At 36.7% G+C, this 23072-nt stretch overlaps 1 protein-coding gene across 1 annotated transcript in view; it reads left to right on the top strand.

Moving 5' to 3' along the window:
* Window positions 1-23072, top strand: part of VWA8 (von Willebrand factor A domain containing 8) — a 181253-nt gene that overhangs the window by 146023 nt on the left and 12158 nt on the right. Inside the window, exons 38-42 of the mRNA XM_082278807.1 lie at window positions 9854-9962; window positions 10710-10866; window positions 13564-13672; window positions 19314-19439; window positions 21279-21437. Coding sequence (XP_082134933.1) covers window positions 9854-9962; window positions 10710-10866; window positions 13564-13672; window positions 19314-19439; window positions 21279-21437 — 660 coding nt within the window. The remainder of the gene's footprint in view (window positions 1-9853; window positions 9963-10709; window positions 10867-13563; window positions 13673-19313; window positions 19440-21278; window positions 21438-23072) is intronic.

Below are 23072 nucleotides of genomic sequence, written 5' to 3' on the forward strand. Positions count from 1 at the left end.
TCTGTAAATTTGGAATAATCATATGATGGCATTCTGCAGACCCACACGGGCTCCTAAAAATCTTGAAATACTGCAGATTGCAGAGTTATGCGGTCAATAGGTGGATTGCAAGGTATGGTTTGATATCATTTCCAGTTCTGAGATCCATGAGCCCCAAATCCACAGTTTAGGTCTGTGACCTCTTCCCAGACCATATAATTTATTCAGCTGAGGACTAGCAGCTGTGTACTAGCCCTTGAATGAAGGCATCTGAGTATGGGGAAGCATGAGACTGGAAAGCCATGAATTCACAGAGCTAAATAAATTCATATCTCTAAAAGTATTTATGGGATAAGGCAGCTCAGATAAAGATCATTGGTTCTCTGACAGATACCTTTTCTAATATAAATTTCCTCAGCTTGAGTGAGGCCCTTGTTGGAAGCACTGTACAAACATGTCTGAAATACATTCTCTTTCCTAAAGAGATCTTCCAGTGTAATTAGAGCAGAGAGACAAAGAGCAGGAGGGAAATAACCTTATCCAGCACAAAGTTCCCTTTTCTTCCTTGACCTTCCTGTGAAAGCCCAAAATTCTTATTGGAGAAAATATTATTGCTTCAACACACCGTCTTGAAGATCTCAAAAAGTCTGCAGCAGTGCACATTGCTGACGTAAAGGTCAGAGCTCCTAAGAGCAGTGAAATCCTGCTGTCCCAGCAAGACAAATGCATACTAATAACTTTGCCTTTATGAAAGTGGTTCCCTGATTAGTGAAAGGACAAACATAGGGAAAATTTAAATAATTTATTATATATTACAGTAATGCCAAAAATCTCACATTTAATGTTGAAGTTAAAAGAAGCCCAGTCACGTTAAGTTGGGGGGGGGGGGGTGTGTGCATGTGTAGTTGAGTGTGTGTATCCATGTATTCACACACAGGTACATGTATATATTTGTACACACACACACACATGCTCATTTTTTCCCCCAGTTGTCATACTTGCAGATACATTACAGTAATGCCCAATATAAGAGGCCTTCCTTTAGAAAAGAAAACAATGTAGTAGGTATTAAGTAACGTCTGCCTCTGCTTCTTAAGGACAGAGTTGGCAAGGTCCTAGGTATACAGAAAATCAGGTTTTCTCCTTCCACATGTAATTTTTTTCAATTTTCTTTTTACCCTGTGGTCTTCAGTCTGGGCCATTCCAAGCTGACATACTGTGTTCTCTTATCCCATATTTCTAGCTGTTGATTATTCACAGTTCTCCAGAAGAAATCAAATTCAGTGTTTTCTGAGTTCATTGATGTTAGGAGGTGTGTAGTAGTCATGATAAATAACAAAGCTAGACATTATCTATCTGCTCTGATAATATTTCATAGTGGATCAGAATACTAAAAAGATGATGACCTCACATCTTATAGTTGAATAGAATTTGCTCGGGAATTTTAAATAATGAATGAGGAAAATGGACTTTACACAGGTGTTTACATAGCAGACGATATCCATTACATGAAAGAAATGTATTATATTCTCTTATTACTTTATTTAGTTTTCCAGCTTTTAAGCCACACAGTGTATATTTGTGGGCAAAATATTCTAATGCATCTACTGTGCAGAGTTTCTGAGTTGGTTCTTGGAGTGAAAGCATTTCGTTCAAAAAAGAGCCCACAGCAGCATTTTGTACAGTGGTTTGGTTTTTCTAGCTGGTGTATATAAACTTCATTTGCAAGCCAGATCACCTTTTTATAAGTTTCACTCCAAATCTCTGCCTCTTCCCCATCCAGATTCACTTTTCTAAAGTGCCATCAAGGTTATGATGGTTTCAACAATTTTTGTATTCAAGACAGGAGCTTAATGCCTGAATGAATTTTAAATGCTTCTTTTAGAATTAAATGTTCCCAGGAGTCAGGTGATGCATGAAGCTTCATTAGTTCATCTTGAAGTCTTGCAAAGTTTTACGGGCAAGATCGAAAATCAAAATGAAGTCAAAAGAATAAAGAAAACATATTAGAAGTTTTATACTGCAGTGCGATAAATTTTTTTTTCATTTTGGGATACAATTAAAGAAACAGAATGCATTTCACACATTTGTATTGTCTTGTCTAAGACTGAATAGCTTTTCTGTGGAAAAATTACCTGTGGACTCAATTTTGTGCTGTTGTTGTGAACAGAAATTATACTATTAATTTTTAGTACATAGAAAAAAGCTGTACATGATACAGTACAAGTGAGCATAATAGAAGCCATTAGAGGGTTTTTTGCATGTTTATGCCTTTCTCTTACTAGTTTTTATATGTAGATTATAAAAAGTTTTCTTTCTCTCTTTAGTAGAATCAGTGTTATGGTAGAGTGTAAAACCACCATGGAACAGGCAGATTAGCTTTCGATCTGCCTGATGTGGAACTTCTGTATGCTCTTTGGGAATGTAATGCATATATTTGTGCTGCTGATAAAGAATGTGTTGGAGGAAGGTATGTTCCTGTGACCTATTAAATGCATCCTAGGATAATACTAAGAGGTTTAAGGTTGGAGAAGTTCAGGAATAAAAGAAAACAATTATATTGTTTCAGGGAAAAATCAGTCTTTTGCACATCTGCAGAAATCCATTCTGCATTCCTTGGAATACATTTCCTAATCTTTTGTGCCACTGTGAGATGGATTACTTAATGCATTTTTCACATGGAATACAGTCATGTTTTGTTACAGTCAAAGTCAATCTTTTTTCAGAATAATGTGTGAGAGTGAAAGCAGGTTTTGCACTTATTTTGATGAAGAAATTACTGTCTCCCAAATCACCCTTAAGGCAAAAATCTACAAGGTTTTCCCTTCTTTTCCTGCAATATTCTTCTGATACCTGCTCAATCTTTGTCTGCAGCAGTAATGAAGAAAGCAAGTTAAGATATTTTAACTTTATAATGTTTCTAGTGGGTTTATATTCATATAACTAATATTTTTCAGCAATAATTTAGTGCCTGCTATGGAAAGTAACCCATATTTTTCACTGACTGTAAACAGCCCTGTTTAATATGTTTTATATTGATGAAAAGGAAAAATATCAGATGAACTCTTTCCTTCAGCATCTCAGATATGTTATAATAAGAGTGGATATCTTCTAATTTGGATCTTGGAAGAGTTCTTTCCTTTCTGATAAAAACAGTAAATGAAGAATGGGATCTTGGCAGCCTACATCTGCCTACTTTCTGGGACTGTCTAATCATGCAACTGATTAAGCTAATGCACACCTTCTTAATTTACATTGAACCAAGCACCTGCATTGTACAAATTTTGTTCTACCTCAAATCTTAGTGCACACATTCTTTTCCCTGTTTTCTTCTGATCAACAGTAAGAAACAACCAATAATGCAGTATTATTACTAACAGTAGAATGAGTGCTTATGAAAACAGTATTTGGGCACCTTAAAATTTTCTTTTTAAATATTTTCCTACATAAATATTCTTTACAGCTGCAAATACTGCAGCTGTGTCCCTGTTTGCTTGTATAATTTGTATGCATTTATTAAGTTGTGACACATGAAATCATGCTGGTTGCAGCTTTAGGAAATGTGTTCTATGTGGAATCATCCACTGAATGCTTAAAAGGGCTTAGTAGAGAGGTTGGTTCCTTGTCACCACATACAACAAGGAGGAATTCCATTTATTTCTATTATGAAGATGTAAAAGCTTGTAAGGAATGCCTGGCTCTGCTTAAACCTTCCCAAAAGGATAAGAAATATTGATTTGGGGAGGTTTGAAGAATGGAAATACAGACTATTTTTAAAGTAAAATTTTCACCCCTTTACATCTGCAGGATGTAAGCCTGGAATTAGAGTGGGTTTTTTTCCCTCTTTATGTACCTGCAGTATTAAAATAAGCATTGTGTTTTATGTAAGAGGATGCAATATGGGCTTGTCCTATCAGGGCCAGAGATAATTAAAACTAAGAGGTGAAAGGTCTGTTCCCTGTACATGAGGCAGCTCGCCCCCATTGGAAACCAGAGTTTCTTTGCCAGTCCTGAGGCAGAAACTTGCTTTTGTTGCTGTGAGCCCCACAAAGGAGCTTTTCTGACAAGCAGTCCTGAATGGGAGGTACTGACACCTCCTGCGCCCTTCAGGAATTTTAATGAAGTTAACCCTGTCGGGATACAAAAGTAAGCTGCTGTGTTAAAAGACCATCCAGTCTCTAGCCAATTTGCAATGTTGCAGTGTCAGTTACAGGGCAGGATGGCAGGAATATCTACAACCAAAAAAAATTATCTACATGTCAGTTGCATCCCAGTCAACATTAAGGAAAAAGTCCTTCACATTTTGCTGGAAACTGTCACTCATTGATTACATTTCTATACAAAGCTAGAAATACTTTCAAGCTTGTCTGACTTCTGCTTACAAGATCGAGAAGATGTTTCCTAACCTGTAAGCATGAGTTCTCTTTCTGCCAGCAGTTAAGTCTGAGTACATGTTCTGCCCCTTGTTTTAGAGAGTCAGCTTCTTACACAGCTGCAATGGAGGTTTGGACAGTGAGAGCTATTGGCTCAATCTCTTGCATGAACCTCCCAGGAATAAATAAAATTTCAAGTGGGACAAGACAGGAGGAGATGAAATTCCCTCTCTTTCCCTGTCTCCACAATAAATACAATTTGAGGAATTTTAGTCTTTAGTTAGTTGTAACAGACTTGAAGAATGAGGAGCTGATGTATTTCTTAAAATGCTTGGGGGAATGTTGTCAATACTCTGAAACATGAATGACTGAATAATAGATCTACTGAAATGTTCATTTCAGTTGACTTTGCTAAGTGTCTTTTACTCATTACATTGGATACAATTATAAACATGTTAATAATAGAGCTATTAATATATATTCAATCCAGATGTACTTTGAGTAGTACTTGCTAAGATACAGAACTGCACAGTTGTACTGCTTGGGACTGCCTTTGAGTGGTGAATCTTCTTTTTAAAGATATTTTTTTCTTCTCAGTTTTGCAATGTAGGATTAAGATTACTGGATGCTAAAATGTCATTAAGGTCACTTGTACAAAATCAGCTGAAGCTAAATTTGATAATGCTTTTGGTCAGTTTTATTCAGAGAGACAGATTTTTTTGCAATACACTAGAAGAAAACTAATTCTGAACTCAAAAGGTAAGTACTGTATTGTGAAAATAATTCATATGTTATAATGAAATATAGATATGTGTGGGACATAAATAATTTTAATAATAGAGTACAACATCTGTCTTCATAGTTCCCTAGCTTTTATTGTGGGGTATTTTCTAATGGGTTCATGCGAGCTCTTTTCGTCCCATGGCTGTGACAGTGTCTTGTACGGGCAATGCACAGTGTATCTGGGTCAGCTGTGTGATCCTCAACAAACACAGCTTCTCTCTCTTACTGAGGGATTGTAAAAGTGTCAAAAGTATGCCAGTGCTTCCTTACTCTCCAGTGGTTAATGTTATTAAGTTAGATGATTTCACATCAGTATTCACTTAACTGGCATTATTGTGGTTCTAGATCCACTTCCAAAATAGTTAACATTTGTTTAGTACACAATATACCATAGTTTGTCTGACCAGCTGAAGTCTGGACAAAACTACCAGCTTCTGACTCATCTTCACAATAGCCTCTATTACAGATTGGTATGTATTTAATGGCTGTTTGGCATAAATATGGCACAGATGTGATGGTATGTATTTAATGGCTGTTTGGCATAAATATGGCACAGATGTGAAACACTTGGTTTCACTGTGTTGTTGAGTGCAGTAAATCGTGTAACTGACTTTTTTGAGCCTCTTTATCTTCTTCATGAAGGATGATAAGATCACTTAGCTTCCAAACTGAATGTGTTTGTATCAGTTTTCCGTATGCAGTTTGCTCTTAGAATCCCAGTGTTGTCAGAAAAAAAAAAAAAAAAAATAAAATTAAGAAGTGTAGCCATGTAAAATCATTTTGGCGTACATTCATGTTTTTCAGAAGGAACTGATCTAGAGCAAGTTGTTCAGACACCATGTATCTCTCACTGAATGTAAAATGCATGTTTAGTTCTATTCCTGCCTGGCTACCCTTACTGTCAGGAGATAATAGATGTGTAAGAAGCAGGACCAGAAAATTAAGTCAAAGCATTAACAAGTTGTGGTATTTGTTATTATTTCTTAATTTCCCTTTTTCTTAAGTACTCCTTTCATGCCATTGCCCCTTAAGAAAAGCACGTTCCTTTGTCATCTTTCTGACCTGAAGTATTCATATTCTTCTCACACAAAATTTTTGTTTGCTTCATTGACTTTGGAAGACCTACAGAGCCTGCATCACAAAGTCCTTCTGAATATGCCCATTACGTATTGCTGTAAGTGCCTGAGAATATAGTGTAGTCAAAGAAAATGAGAGAACAAAAATATTTGAAACCAGAGACTAAGATCATTGATGACTACTTGCCAGTAATGTTTTAACTCTACAGAGAGTAAAATAAGAGTTGTGTATTCCAGGAGAGTATGACAGTTGTGCTTCTTGTGTGATGAAGACTTTGAGGAAAAACCTGCCCAAACAGGGAGGGGAAAAGTGCTTTCACACTCTGATTGTGAATCACCAATATGTATAACCAAGTTTAGATAATATACAATTGAAAAGTGTGCCCTGAATGTTTTGGAAACAGTAGTTATTTTGGAAATCAAAAGGAACTTTCAGAAGGGAAAATTCAGTTTTTCCAGCTATTCTACTCTGACCCACGCCTCATAGCTGGAGCTCAAGGCTGCTAGGCTGAATTCATGTGTTGTTTCACAAAGCCATAATATGCACACCAGGCAGCATGGAATCTGCACAATGATGCAGTAATGAATAGTGCCTTTCAGTGCATGTATAGCTAGGAAGAGCACAGATTTCTCTCAAGAAAGGGTGATTAGTCAAAACTCTTGTTGAAAGAAACAAAGTTCATAGAAGTCTTGCAATTAGATTTAAACAGAAAATATTCAGGATGGGACAGGTCAGCTTTTGAGCAAGGAAATTATTTATATATTTGAAAAATACCCATCATAACAGTAATAGAAAACTTATTTTAGAAATTACAATCAGACAAGCTTGGCAAAGCTACTGTGGATTTTAGGGGTGTTTGAGTCCTTTTTCCACTTTTAGTACTTGTTTTTCTTGTCTTCCTTCTCACTCCAGACAAACTAGATATTTCCTGCTGAGTGTTCTTCAGTTTCTCGGGTTCCTAATCCATGCAGTTTTGGATCCTGCCCCTTAAATCTACCTTTCCAATAGTTTCTAATGTCAAGAATTCCTCCAGTCCTCAGAGGGGTGACTTACCTATGGTTCTTCCATCTCTTTATATTTGTCACACTGAAGAATGTATCGCTGTCCAAAGGTTTTTCACTTCAGTTTTTCCTCATCCTCCCCCTGATTTCATGTCAAGGCTCATTGATTTACTGTTTATTTATTTATAAAATATATCTTCAATTCTAATATAGATCCTTGGTAGTCTAACCTCTAGTTTATAGAAGAGTTTCAGAGTAGATACAAGTTGTTGGTTGTAAAATTTGAAACCTGTGAAATTACCTTCCGTAGATATGGGAATGGGAAGGAGAAAAGCCTGACAAGTCACTAAGGGAATTTCCTAAGAGCTCGAAGAAAAACCGGGAAAGTACATCCAGAAGATTTTTGTTAGAGGGTTCTACAGTGTGCTGATATAATGCAGTTTCTACATATATGGTAAATTTGAAAAACAATTACCCCAGCAAACCAGTGCTAACAAAAGTTGGTTGTTAAAGTATTCAGAGTGAGCAAAATTCTAATACCTTTTTTCTGCATAGATGGTACTTAAAAGAAAAGGAAATGAAACTGCTGCAATTCACTGGCATGACATTTACACATCTGCTGGTGGTGTTCCATTCTAGTATCATTGAATTTTCAATTATTTTATCCATTCAGCTATTAACTATACATAAACAAAAAATAGTGAATTCTTAAGCTATGATAGATTGTACTCCTTGTTTCTTTTCTTTTTTCTCAATTTTCTTCAAAGTTTTAACAGAAATTAAGTGTTGGATGTTTGGTGTCGTTTTAAGAATAGAAAGCAAAAGCATCATTATCAGATAGAAGGTTTTCTGTTAATCACAAGCCATTTCAAAGTTACAAATACCTACTTTAATCAGATAATACTATTGTAAAATAAATTTATGTTAGAAACTTGTCTAGTGCATGTGTACTAGAAACACTATTTATGAACAACTTATACTTGAGAAGGATATATGAGCAACAAAGCTCCTTTGTCTACAGACCTTTTCACTTAAGATTTAAACAATGCTTGTATTTCAAAATGTTTCATGGAATTTTTCAATGGAAAAACTTGACAAAAATAGAATATGACATTTGCATCACTGGTTATAGTTACATTTGTTTCATAGAGCTTCCTTTTGCAGAAAGAATGTTTTTCTTTAAAGAATACAGAAGCATGAACATGTAAAACTTTTGCATAATTTCATGTTTCTCATGACAGAATAATATTTTCTTTTGATTCATGAGGCTGACACTATCATTTTGGGTGTATAATTTTGTTTTAAATTAAATTCAGCAATTTTTGTTATCCAGTATTTCTGATAGTTTTTAAATCTACAAGTTATGCAAAAAAGAATGGTTTATTTTGGAGAAAAATTCTTAAACTAGATAAGTATATAACCCTAAGGGTGACGTGCTGTTGTTGTTACATGTTTCTCCCTATACAAATGTTAAATGAATGTAATTTATCTGATTAGATCTTGATTTTACACTAATGACATGGTTCACAGAGGATGTATTGTATCTCTTTGAATTGATATAAATTCTGTAAAGGGAAAGAAAATGATGTTTTGAACAGCTGCCAGAACAGCGTTGTTAGAGCACATGTTTTCAGTTCAAAAACATGTGTGGAATTCATGTCAACATGAAGTTGGGTCTGCAAGACAGTGAATTCAAGGATTAAGCTGCTCTACAGTGAAAACCCTTATAATGCCAGTGAACTTCTGAGAAGGCAATAAATCATAGTTATTGGGACACATAAATTCATTGGATAATTAGATGCATTATCGTAGATAAGAAGAAAGTTAATTTCAAGTGGTTAGAGACATTAATTTTCCATCTCAGTCACTGGGTTTCATTTAAAAAAAATAAAGTGGCACTAAATTATAGAAGATTAGTAAGGGGCCGTTTACACATGAATCATTTATTTACCACATGACTCAGAGTTCATAACGGGAAGGAGTATTTTTGCCTTCAGTCACCCACTTAAATCCAGCCCCAGCCTAAAGTGAGTCAGCCCTGACCATCTGGCAGCTGTTGGGTGTTCAGCTGTGCTATGAATCCGTGGGGAAAGTGTCGTCAGCAAACAGGTCTAGAAAACCCAGCACGGTGGAACTTCTGTGGTCAAGGCAGGGACGTTGAGGATTGCATGAGCCTGTCATTTGAACTGGTCATTTTTGCTGATGAGTCTCATCTCTTTAGTCCCTGTTCATGAAAGGAACATCAATCTACCCACCACTAAGGAATGGGGGACTGCAGTTGGGTGCACATGAAATGTGTAAATGGATGTGCAGTGCTGTGGATATGCAGTACTCTGAGAAGTGTCACTCTGTCTACAGGGGGATTTTGAATTATGTTGGGCAGTTATCAGGAAGCAAATTCTAGTGTGGATATGAACAGAATGCAGAGTGGTTCGGATGTGGCAGTAGTCTTAGTTTGGGTGTGGGTCTAATGTGCAACTCGGGAGCCCTGTTTTACTCTGCTCTATTCTGAGGTGGCATGTTGCATTTATTGCACTAATGCTGGTCCTACAGCTACTCAGCACACCTGCTATGTTATTATTAGGCTATTAGAGTGTTTAATATAAGGGAGATTTATATCTCTCTTTCTCTCTTTTACAGATAACCATTGAGAGGGAGAGTGGTTTGGATGTCAGTTCCCCCAAACATGGAAAAGTGGATCCAGACAACATGCCACATGTTGGTGGAAATATGTGGGCTGGTGGAACAGGTTTTTCATAGTTTTATATATTTTAATGCATCATTGACAGATATCCAGGGGAGATGCTGTGCCAGTCAAAAAATGGTTTTATACAAAGCTGTCCTCTGCCTAGAGCTATTTTACCCAATACAGGGTTGCTTTCTTGACAGTAAAAGAAGAGAAAAGAAGTATTTGCAGTGTCAAACTGTATGTAGCAAATCTCTTCTTCAATTATATTTTGTTGTTTCATTTTACTGGCCATACAGAAAGCAAGAAGCTTGCAGCCACAGAAACTAGGCTGGGTCATTTGCCATTCTCTTAGGTGTTCCTGTAGCTGCAGAAACTTAGGTAGTGTAGGCAAGAGGTACACAGAACAGGCAAAGCACCTCCTAATTCTAATAGGTCATGATAGTGATCACCAGCTAAAGTGATTTGGAAGCAGTGTAAACCAACAAATTTTAGGGAGAAGACAGAGTCTGGGACCAGGAGCTTTCAGGAGATGTACAAGATTTAAATGTTCTATGGTCCCCGTTGTACAGGGCAGAAACCATTATGAATCTGGTCTCAAGGAACTATAAACTCAAGTATTCCATGGGAGTTCTTCTTTACCATGATACCTGTTTGGTTTTGAAAACCTTTGTCAAAAAATATTTCAAATAGGGATTGTTAGCAACAGTTTTTGAATATCTGTAGATGACAATGGAAGCTTTAAAGAAAATGTGTTCTTATTTTTTATCAAATGTATATTCTTAATGGTCTTTATCTCAACCATCTTAGGTGGGAGAGACACTGCTGGGTTAGGAGGCAAAGGTGGGCCGTATCGACTGGATGCTGGCCACAGGGTTTACCAAGTATCTCAAGCTGAAAAGGACGCTGTTCCTGAGGAAGTTAAGAGAGCTGCTCGAGAGATGGGTGAAAAGGCCTTTAAACAGAGGTAATGGGAAAGTCTTTCTTTTCTTTTCCACTTCCCAGAAGAATTTGAAAAAGATGGCTGAAAAGAATTTTCTTTCTTAGCTGCATTTATCAGCTACATTACCCTACCCTGTTCATTATCACTTAACAGAGATTACCAGCATATGTTCAGCTGTTCTGGACGAGATGTATGGAATGTTTTATTGAATTAAGCCACAATGTTAAAATGACTGTTTGATTTGGTAGAGTAAAACATAGCTAGATGGAGAAGGAGATTGATGTGAATATTTCTCTTTTTAAAAAGGAATAAATTATATGAAAATTTCTTTGAATTATGATTAATCCAGATTGTATGTTGTTAGGAATTCATCACTTAACAAGTGTATTTCAAAATGGACCACTGCAAGCAAATGGCTTCTGTTTGAAAGATCTGTAGACAGATGGTTAGGGCATAGTGCTAATAATGCCAGGGTTGTGTGTTTGATCCCTGTATGGGCCATGCACTTAAGAGTTCGACTTGATGATACTTGTGGGTCCCTTCCACCTCAGAATATTCTGTGATTCTGTAATTTGAGCTATTAAGCCTCAGCAGGTAATTAACAGGAGCAATAGGTCTTCCCAGCATGAGTGTAATGTGTGATTACTGATCAACTCTTCCCCAGAATGTGCACAGAGATCAGATTTCTTCCACCAGCTGAACTCTCAAGTCAACCTCTGTATTTTGTATGAAAATAAGCATCCCCCCTCTTCAAAATTGCTTCTGATCTGCTTCGTAATAGAAACAATTGCTATATATGGTCTTGAATACTGTACATCTCTCTGTGCATATGTCCATATACACACCTGGCATGCTTTGATGAATTTCTACTGCCTGTGTGGTGATTTACTAAATTAGTGCTATGGGAAATTCCTGGCTACTGCTACATGCTGGGACAACAGTGCAGCTATGCCCTGTAAAATCTGGGTATCTGTACATGAGGTAACAGTTCCTGTGCTGCAAAACCCAAGTGGGCTGGCATGTACCAGCTGGAAATGTAGCCTATTATGAAACCACATTTGACTTGGATCGTTATTCTGTACTACTTGGATAGTTGTGGGATCTAACAGATAAGAATAGGGAGGTTGAAGTCCTAAGGCTGACCAAAAAAAAAAAAAAGGAAACTGCAGATTTCACTGCTTTGTTTATACAGGATTATGTAGAAGGGAGAAATTTCATATAAAAGTTATTGATGCTCTCCTGGCTAGATAGTATTTCTAGTGGTAAACATTTTAAATTGCCCTATTTCACTACTCTAGAATAGATGCAGTATTTTTCATGGTATTTTTCTGAACTACCTTCCGATGTGGATTGATGCAGACTGCAAAAAAGTAGAACAGCACATGAGGTTTTTTTGTTTGAAACAAAATGGTTCTTTTATAGATCCGAAGATACTGAACTGTGTTGGCAGGATTCATGAAATTAAATGTGCAGCACTGAAAGTTACTTTTTCCTACCTCTAATAAATAGTGGTTGGCAAAACTTTAAATTGCAAAAGACATTATCATGATAGAGGCAACAGATTTGATGTTTGATTTTAATATTATCCTTAAAGGGCTAGTCTAAACGGCAGTTCTCAGGCATACTTTATGATCCAGGCAATTAACTTGTGATAGTGTTATAAAAACTTGCCATTAGAAATAAAATTAGCCTACACATACTTTACTGTCCATTTATGGTTCAGTTAAAAACTCAGTATTTTTGAAACACTATGAGTGAGATTATGCTGTCACGTAGTGCTTGTTGAAAGGGGCTGGGCACAGATAGGCCAATGTGTTTTAGCTCAGGAGTGGACCCAGCCACGTGGTACGGTGGGCAGGTACACAACTGCTGCTCTCTACATGATGTTGCATCATGGCAAATACTGAACAGTGCACGCTCCTAGCATATCTGCCTGTCCCCTAGCTCATTCCTCACTGTTGAACCTCTGTAATTACATTCCAATGGTGAATTTCACCTGTTCTGCTAAGCTGTGTTGTTTAAAAGGGTGATACAGAACTTGAAATGGGCACATCTTTGCTTATAAAGCAAGCGTGTATTTGTTTTCATGATGCAGGTGTGCTCTCTGTTACAGGCCTCTGGACAGGATAGTGTTCACTGACATGAGTCATTTTCTATGGGGGAGCACACTTTTGTTAATGTTCATTTAAAACTTCCTTGTTTCAGGGTTTCTTCATTTAATGAAGCACAAAGATAAGTATTTGAGACAGTTACTATTTGTAGGTCTTCAAGGACAGATTTTATAGTGTGTCTTTACTTAACCTTTGTGTTAAAGCATGAATCAGGATGTGTTTAAAATACTCCGACAGTGAAGTAATGAATAGACATTCGTGATCCTTTTATGTACAGATAGCAACACCTGAGCCAACAAAACCTTTCAAATTTGATCACATTTTTCAGAACCTCCGATTTACTTCTCAAACTTGAAAGCAGATTACAAGAGTCATAGGATTAGTAACTTTAATAACTTTTAATGTGATGCAGTCCCTGTAGACATTGGTGAACATCTGCTGTGTCAAAAATTCACAAGAGCAGCTGCCACTTCTCTGATTTGTCTCTTCTGCATGCTTGTTGCAGTCTGAATTCCCCTGTCATCAAGTAAATAAACTTTTAGTTTACATAAGTAAATGGAAGATATGCTTGTTCCCTAAACTGTTCTTAGCTCCCTGTCCTTTGCTTTAGATTGAAAGAGATTCAGATGAGTGAATATGATGCATCGACTTACGAAAGGTTCTCTGGAGCAGTCCGACGTCAAGTTCAGTCGCTCCGCATCATCTTGGACAATCTGCAGGTAATCTTAGATCCTCTGATAAAGGAACATAGGGAGGCCACTACATTAAGCCCCAACTACTCTCCTGCTAATATCCTGTTAACATCTGGTGGTCATACCTTTGAAGGCTAAAAGCAGGTTCAGTTTATAATCAGTTAGGAAAAACAGTTTCATATTACTATTTTAAAAGGCAGCCTACAAGTGGATCCCAGTGCTCATCTGTACAAATTATAGTATTCCCATTCCACACCTTACAGATAACTTATTCAGGAGCACAGTTTTGTGAGAGAAAATACTACTACACATTTTTAAAAGGTGAAGGTGTGTAGAGCCCAGTCTTTTTCATTACCTCCAGTCCAAAAGAGTATTTTTTTAGCTGAGAAGTGCAAATGCTATAGGTGTTAAAAGAGGCATGCTCTCCAGGTAGGAGCCTCACTGCATATGCAGCTGAAAACATGGATTTTTCTCAGGTTTGTTTTTAACTCTTGCTAATAGAAATAGGTACCGCCCAAATCTCCTAAGTGGAAACTCACTAAAACCACCAGTTTGCCTTTCTTCTGGTAACAGGCAAGGTGGTTGTTCTGGGTTTTTTTTAATACTAGTGTTCATATACAGGGTAAATAAAATTGTAAGTGCATTTTTTCTAGGAGGCATCTGCTAATCTTCAGTGGAAATTAAAGGAAAAGTGATTTGCTCCTTATAAGACATATTTGATCATAAATATTTCTGTTGAAGGCTACTAACCATTACTATATATATCTTAGTTCATTAGTCACTGTGCTGTGTCTTAAGCAATAAAACTGAAATACAGTGAGAAATCACTTTGTATGATAAACAGCCTCCTTCTGGAGAAAGACATCCAATCCCCTGGTATTGCAAGTAAGAAGGATAATAATTTCTTTGCCTTATTTATACCTTTAAGCCTTTGTAGCTACAACCACATGACTATAACCACATATATACACAGAGAACCATTAGCCAGTTTTATTATGAATATACCAATTCAGAGAACTCCTCGTGTAATGAACATTTAAGATAGGCATGATTAGGTGATTCATGCACTTAGTATGTATCTCAGTTCAGGACACAGGCTTTTGGCTTGTAAAGATGGGTTTCAGTTGAAAAAAATTTGGATGTAAATCTCAGGTTTTTCTACATCGTTTATATCTAGGTGGGTTTTTTGCCATGTTTCTAGCACACAAGCTATTGGAGGCACACTCTGGGTATGAAATCAATAAGTGAATCTTCAGTTTGAAGTCTTTTTTGTGAGTCTGCCTTATCTGTCCCTTGGAGCCAAAATTCTTACGTTCAGGGATCATGTTAATAATCAAAATATAACATATTTTAATATAAGGAGTCATATCCTCTTGCTTTGTTAAAAAAGGTCATTTTAATACCAAGGCAAAGTCTTACAAGCTTCAGTATTTTATGAGACTTTTCTAACTTCCTGCCAAAACCTGTAACAGCTAACCACAGAGTTAGGAAATGTAATTTATGATGGAAAAACCAAATTACTGAATTTGTAAAAGCTAAATCATAGAACAAGAGCAATAGTGAAAGCAAATTTTTAACATTATAAATTTTTATATAGATTTTGGTAGGGATTTTATTAGAAGATTAACTAGGAAAATGAAAATAAGTGATATCAGGAGTCAGGTTCAAAATGCCTTTTGTTAATAGGAAAGCTGAGTCTAAGCACATTTCATGTGATATTTTTGAGAGGGAAAAAATTTATTTGAATTCTTAGCATGGTAACTCATCCAGCCCTCATGAAGAATTGTGCATCTGTCTCCCATTATTTTCTGTATGTCCTGTGTACACCATGAGTTCTCAACTAGAACAGTTTTCTGTTATCCGTCATTACTCATATCTCAAATAAGAAACCAATGGCAAAGTTCGTTGCGGTAAAATTTGCAGCTCAGATGTCTATGTGTTTTTAACTTTGTGAAAATCCCAAATTACCTTCTCAGTAGAGAACGTGTTTGGTTTTTTAAAAATGTTTGAGTTTGCTTTGTTTCAAACTTACTGTGTTCACATAATCAAAATATGTTGTCCATGTTTATTTAACCTGGATTTTCTTTTCAATGTATGCCTTTTTATTGTTAGTTTTGTGGTTTTGTTTAAAATATGTTCCTTTGATTAAATTTTACCTCCCTAGAATCAAGAGGCTGGGATTCAGGTCCAGTTGTCTATGGCTCGCCAAAAGTTAGTAGCAGCAGAAAGAGATTTTTGGAATAGGCAGATCCTTGAAAATGATACATAAACACAGTCTGAGAATGTAATTTCATTGTTCATTTTGCTTATTATAACTCACTGATCTCTATCAGCTCTTTGAACAACATTATCAAAACATTACGAGTTTTTGTTTATCTTCTGTGGAAGTAGCAAAGCCAGAAATCCAGGAAATCCTGTCACTGATGGGCTTTCTTCTCTCCCCTAAAGCTTGTCTGTCTGAACTCCAAATTCACAAGGTTATGGTCAGTCAGTCACTCAGAAAGACTTTCTTTAATGTTAGGTGACTTGCTTTCCAGAAAGTACTTCTGTCTTGATTATTGCAGACAGAATCAGGGACAACTGTTCCTGTAGCTTCTGAGCATCATTTAGGCCCCTGCATTTAAACTGGGCAAACTTGAGCCTGGGTTACTGAGCCTGCTGGGCTCTGTCTGATTTAGACCACGTGGGAACAGTCTGGTCATAGCAGCAAGAATGAAGTAGTAGCAGTCCTGTAATAAGCATGGCTCAGAGAGCTGGAAATATGAAAAACCCTGTGCTCTGTCAGTAGTAGTTTTGTGATTTCAGCAGCTAAGGGAACATTTGTGTCCTGTTTTCCCAGAAAGAAGTGCTGACCACAACTGGCAGTATTTCATACATCCTGTACTATTATGAGTTACATATTTAGATGTGATCACATACCCAACCTTTTCTCTGACATTTACAGACTTAACAGCTATATTTGTTTGTAAATATACCTGTGACATCTTCCAGTAAAAAGAATTACTGTAGTGGTGCATTGTGATCAGCCACTGCCATACTGATAAGATACAGTATCTAGCACATTTTTCTAATTTCAAAAGCAGCGCAATGAATTTACTTTGTCATCAATATGGTTGCAGTATATTGAAACAGTAATACATTGTTTGTCCTTTCTAGTCAAATATCAAAGCAAGATATATATATTAGTTCTGGTTTTCTCTTAAAATTGCAAATGCTTTTAAACTTAAGTTCGTTTTAAACATATGAAAGTTGCATATTAAAAAGGATTAGAATTTTCTCTGTAATATATAAAATATGTGCATTGTGTAACACCCATGCGTAAGGGGATTAATTTTTTCAGATTTTATAAAAGGAAACAAATTCTTAGTAGTTCTGCATGGAAGAGGCAGATGCTAAGTAGCCTGAGTAATTTTAACATTATTTTGGAAACAGGTGAGATCAGATTTTGTCAGCATTCTTTCCTATTTTAGGAGAGGATGTCAGCTCCACATTTCTCCAATAAAATTTCAGCTCAAATACTGGCTTTTGTTGAATAAACTTCCACAGTTATTTAACTGGTTTTAGCTACCTCCATAATTAAAAGCCATTTTCTTCTCACACTGCTGTTCCTTGAACATCAAATAGGTGCAAAGCTAAACCATTGTCAATGAGCAAAATAGTGAAACTAGTTGACAATTTTGTCAGTAAAGCTTTGCAGTCTTCTGTTGTTTGTCCCTCCTGCCTACTGAAAGAAAGCAAATGACGAAAATTTGACAAAGCACCAGTGCTAAGGAAGTGATAAGGATCAATTTCTGTTCCACTACTTAGAGTGGCTAAGATGAGTAGGAACAAAGCCATCTCACCTGCATCGCCCTGGAAGGTGCATGATTGATTCCAGATAGGCTTTGCTTACTCAGCAGCATGTTTTCTCCAGGAGTACTTTTGTAATGATTAATTGGAGTGTTGAAATTTGCCTCTGGGCTTTTGACAGCAGGAAAACTCCTACAATGTGACATTTTGGTGGGATGTGTAGGGGTCACTGGGAATTTGCAGACGTCTCTTTGTGATATTACACAACTCTAAAGGCAACGAATGAATGATCCTGTGGAAGAAGGGATTTAACTTTCATCCCAGGCATATTTCATGATAGTGGAAACTCCTGGCTGGTGGTACAAGCAAACTCTTGGATGCCCCACTGCCAAAGTGGCTTAAAGCTAGGTTGACTGTAGCACCATGAAAATGTATCAGAGAACACAACTGGCTGAATTCACAACCTCAGAAATCTTTTCCCCTTTTTCCCTCTGTGATTTACTAAAAGGCTGAGGTTTCCATGTATTGGCATTGTTTTTGCCTCCCATGAGGAAGCATCTGTAAAGCTTTTGATTTTGTTAATCAAAACATTTTTCTGTGGCTGTGTAGTCTTTCTGCCCACTTATTTTCCTGGGCAAGTAGACCATTAATCTTGAGTAATTATAGGCAATAGTCTGTAGTCCAGAACTCCTTCTCTACACACCAAAACAAAAAAACTATACATTTTGTCCAAAGCAAAATCAAACATCCTCTGAACCTGAAGAAGTCATTTTCTGCCTGCTCTGACTATACAAAACCATAAAGATTCATCCTTTCAAATCCCAGGCCTGCAGTTTACTGGGGATTTGTAATGTAAGACTTCCTGCTCATCAGAGAGGAATTGATTTTCATTCCTGAAAATCAATGTTTAAGGGAGTTTGTGTCATGCTGGATATTTGATTTTCCTCCAATTGCTGACCAACAATTTGCTGAGAGGGAAAAAGCCTCATATGTATATAAATTCAGAATTGTCTTTCCTTGCTGGGCTTACTACCAGGATGAGCAATTGCAACATGAAGATTTAAACAGAAATTAAATAAACCATAAACCCCATGTATACAGACTTCGCTGTCTTTAGAGAGATCCTATGTATTATGAACCATGATGAAGCTATCCTTTGAAAACATGCTTAAATATGTTGCTTATATTATTATAATACTTGAGTCTTCAATCTTAACTGCATGCTCTGTGTACAGGAATTCCATGAATATTTGAGAACATGGATTGTAATGTATTTTCATCAAGTCAGGCTGTAGATAAGCATTGTCCTTTTAACTAAAAGAAAATAAGTGTTTATTGGACTGTCTCTTGAGTATCACGATTTTTAAAGTAGCTTTTTAAAATATGTGATTAGTTTATACTGTTAATACTGTTTGAAAAGCAACCATTTATCATTGCCTGAACTGGATACTGTTTAGTTTTACCTTTAAGTCACCCAATGACTTTTTCTTGTTCTGTGTGGATTGAAAACACTTAACAAGTGGTCAGTTATGTGTGTCACTTCAGTTGTATGCATTTCTGAACAGGCTTGCCACACACATTTTCAGCATATTTGCAAGAAGAAGGGTTAACATTTTTGCAGTTCACAGTTAAACTCCCATGTATGAAACTACTGAAAAAGACCAAGTTACAGAGGGAACATGTTCTTTGTCAGTGTGAATTTTTCTTTCAGAGAAGAAGACCAGGACAGCTGGGTTGGATTTGAACATGTGTTTGGATTTGACTTATGCCAAAACTGTCACATCATTACAAAGAAATTAATGTGTATGTCACGTGCACTAGGTCTTAAATTGTCTAACACACACTCCCATCACTGAGTAAGATTTCTTTTCTGTTGTAGGCCAAGGGTAAAGAAAGGCAATGGCTGAGACACCAAGCTGTTGGAGAGCTAGATGATGCCAAAATCATTGATGGATTGACAGGAGAAAAAGCCATATATAAACGACGGGGAGAACTTGAGCCACAAGTAAGTATCCAGCAAGAAACAGGGAAAGGTGGAGAAGAGCTTAACCGGTTTGCTGATTTCATAGTGGCTGTACAGTATCTGTGTTTGGAGTTTGAGTAAGTTACATGGATGAGAAACTCAGAAAAATGTCTCTGGCTTGGGATGTCCCTGACACAGAGGCAACCACAGCATGGAAAATTTGCTGTACCTCTTCAAATAGTCTTACATAAATATTTCCTGTTGGCCACCCTCAGAGAGAGGACACTGATCTAGGCAGTGCTAAGTTCTGATCCAATGCAACAGTTTTTTATGGTTTTATTTTGTATTTTAATGACCAGAAGGCAATTAGCAGAAAACATTTCATTTGTTTGCTCTTATAGAAAAAAGGAAAATACCTTCTCAATAATTTAATTTTTATTAACAACTATGCTGATCCCCTAGGAAGTTAAAAAGAAAGTGGTTTACAAATGCAATTTCCTTATTGCATGGTATGCAAATAATTTCAACTTCCACAGATACTTGGATTTACAAGAATAAAAATTATGGTGGAATTAAAAAGTATAAGGAAAAGCCATTAAGATAGGATAAAGTTGACTGTCTTATGGCCTGATACAGCCATTCCTTGGAAGGCATTACAGTTAGACCTATGTGAGTCAGCAGCAGAGAAACCACTTGAATCAGACCAACTAAACCTGGCCAGAGCTAGTGGGGCTAGTCCATAATATTTAACAGTAATACTTAATGACAGATTGCAGTTTTTAAGTACACGAAGGTTTTTTTTTTTAAATAGTTGAGTATAGCATCTTTTTGCATGTCAGCTACCCACATGTGATGAATCCCTGGTATTATTTTTTATGCTATTTGGTCCTTAGGTTGCTTTGAATGATTTATGGAATTTGGCACTGCCTGCGTGAAAGATCAATAAGGGAAAAGTGATTGAATCCTCAATTCTCATTTGTTTCAAAATGTGTTTACTCAATGTATCAGTTTTAAAGCTTTGTAAAAATAATTCAGTTGCCAAAAAAAAGGACACCTATAAGTATGTTCATAAAAACCAAAATAAGTGTAGGATTTAATGAGCCTTCTCTTCTTTTGTTTCTGGAAGGGCAGGGATGCCACAGTCTATTAAAAGAATAATTAAAAGAATTAAGTACACAAATCCTTTTCAGGTAAAAGGAACATTTTAGCTATTTGTTTATATTGTGACTGGTTTTTTATCAGATCATCTTTAATAGCCTCATACTTGAATCCAGACACATCTCATTGCATGCTAAATAAAACACCTCACTTGAATGTACTATACCAGAAATTGTTAGAACAGATGGGATTTGTTTTCAGGAAAGAAAACAATGGTTTCGGCATCAGAATGAAGATAGAACTAGTACTTAATCAGAACAAGATTTCATACATTTTTGGAATGTTATTAACCTCAGCAGACAAGTTTTTACAGTCATATACAGTCCCTGTTAGCACTGCATGCCAACGAAAAGCATTTCCATTATGAGCCTTGGCAGAAAGAGCAAATTTCAGCATTTCTTTACTGAAATAAAATGTTAAGAATCAAAACTGATACAGAAAAAGTATTTTCCTGACAAGCAAGTGTGGAATTTTTTGAAGTATTTTGTTTCCAGTCACTGAAGGTGAGGGAAAAGAATGAACTGAGTTATCTGTTAAAAAACTGGTTTGAAATAGAAGAATAGTTGGGGTTTTTTTCTTGAAAAAAAACCCCAACAAATCTAAACAACATTTGCTGGATAAAATTTTCTTGATTTGCAAAATGCATTGGGTTCTCTGTCTGGAATGGTTTATCTTTACTGATGTTCAGCTTTCCCCTTTTGTTCTGTTGTGTTTCCCTGTCAGCCGGGGAGCCCCCAGCAGAAGCCCAAGCGCCTGCGCCTGGTGGTGGATGTTTCCGGCAGCATGTACCGCTTCAACGGGGTGGATGGGCGGCTGGAACGCTCCATGGAGGCCGTCTGCATGGTCATGGAGGCTTTTGAGAATTATGAGCACAAGTTCAAGGTAATTGCAGCTGGGCTAGGAGCTCTGTGGCTATTACACAGGCTGTGTGGAGCAGTGGAAAAAGTGTTTCAGCAGTCAGTCTAGCCAAAGATTATTATTCATTCCCACAAGGAAATAAAGACATAAATCTATTTCTAGCAACCTGAAAAATAATACTAGGGAAAGGATAAGAAGCATTACACATTTCAGCAGGGGAGTATTCAATCTAAAACTTTTATTTAGTGAGATTTGCTGCGGTTTTTTCAGGTTTTATCTGTTTCTTTGAGCAGAAACACTTAAGCCTACAGAACACAAGTAAATATGAGCTTCAGGATATGCAGAGATACCACATCTTTCCATCTGCCCAGAGTGCACACAGCAGTATTTGGTCATGGGAAGAGACCAGACTTCTTTGTCCCTTCTCTCTTCTAGTTAACTGAAAGCAAGAAAATAATTTCTTGTACTGAAACATACGAGGTTCCCAATGTTATGTAATGGTAGCCTGCAAATGAAATGTAGATAAATGTAACACTCTTTTTGTCTCAGTAAGCCTAAACAAGGTCCAGGCTGTGTTTCTTTAGCCATAAAGAAGACAGGAATGGCAGTCTCCAGTTAATTCTGGACATACCCTGTGTTTAGTGGAAGAATAGAAATGTCCGCTACCTTTGCTGAAGAGCATATCAAAGATAAGAATTAAATTATATCTGAACAAAATGTAAAATCTCCTAAACAAAGCTAATAGAAACTTAGTCTAGATCAATTCAGTCCAGTCTGCTTCACCTTTTTCCTCCAACAAGATAATTCTACAGGTTTCTGTTCTTCCATAGAATCTTATGTACAAAATCAGGCATATGCTTTTAAAATGTCTTCTAAAGTACAATCATTAACACTTCTATTTTTTCAAGAGAAAAGTCGATAAAAGGAGATAGGCATTATGTTTTTATGCTATTTTCCTAAGAAAACAAGGCGCGTGCTACCATCTTCTTTGGCAGTAATGCTTTCTTACCCTTAAACTTTCTTAAACAGAGCGTGTTGCAAAATTTCAAACAAATTTGAAACTATGGTTTTGTTCCCAAAGTCACTACATTCCTTAAAATGCAATGAAAATAGGCTGGGTAGAGAGTGATGCTGTGTAATCCTGTTGGAGGAAAATCCTGCAACCATAAACTTATACCTTAGCTGAGAGAAGCCATGTGGGAACTCAAATGTAATTTAAAAAATAATTGGAAATCAGGGCTTTATTGGTTCAGCTGCTCACGTATCTTCTGCTCACTGATAATATGAAAGCTAAGGACAAATATTTACAGTGACAGTGTAATTATGCAGCACAATTTGTGTAGCTTGGTAAATCAGGCATATCTGAGCAACGAAGATAATAGTATGGCAAAATGCAGGATCATCCACAGAGAAAAGCAGCGGGCACAAGGATAAATATCATATACTGTGGTGTAGTCAGCATGGTTTTGTAAAGGGAAATAAGGTATCTATGTGTGTGACAAGCAAGATTGGTTGGTAGAGTCTCCTTAGCCAAAGGCAATTGGCAAAGTCACTGCCAGAGGCTTGTGAAGAAATGGTAGAATTTTGGGGATAAGAGGGAAATCCTTTAGATAAAAAAAATACTGCTAAAAATATAGAAAACTGACTAATTGGTCATTT

This window comes from Coloeus monedula (assembly GCF_965178545.1).
Source record: "Coloeus monedula genome assembly, chromosome: 3".
Classification (NCBI taxonomy): domain Eukaryota; kingdom Metazoa; phylum Chordata; class Aves; order Passeriformes; family Corvidae; genus Coloeus; species Coloeus monedula.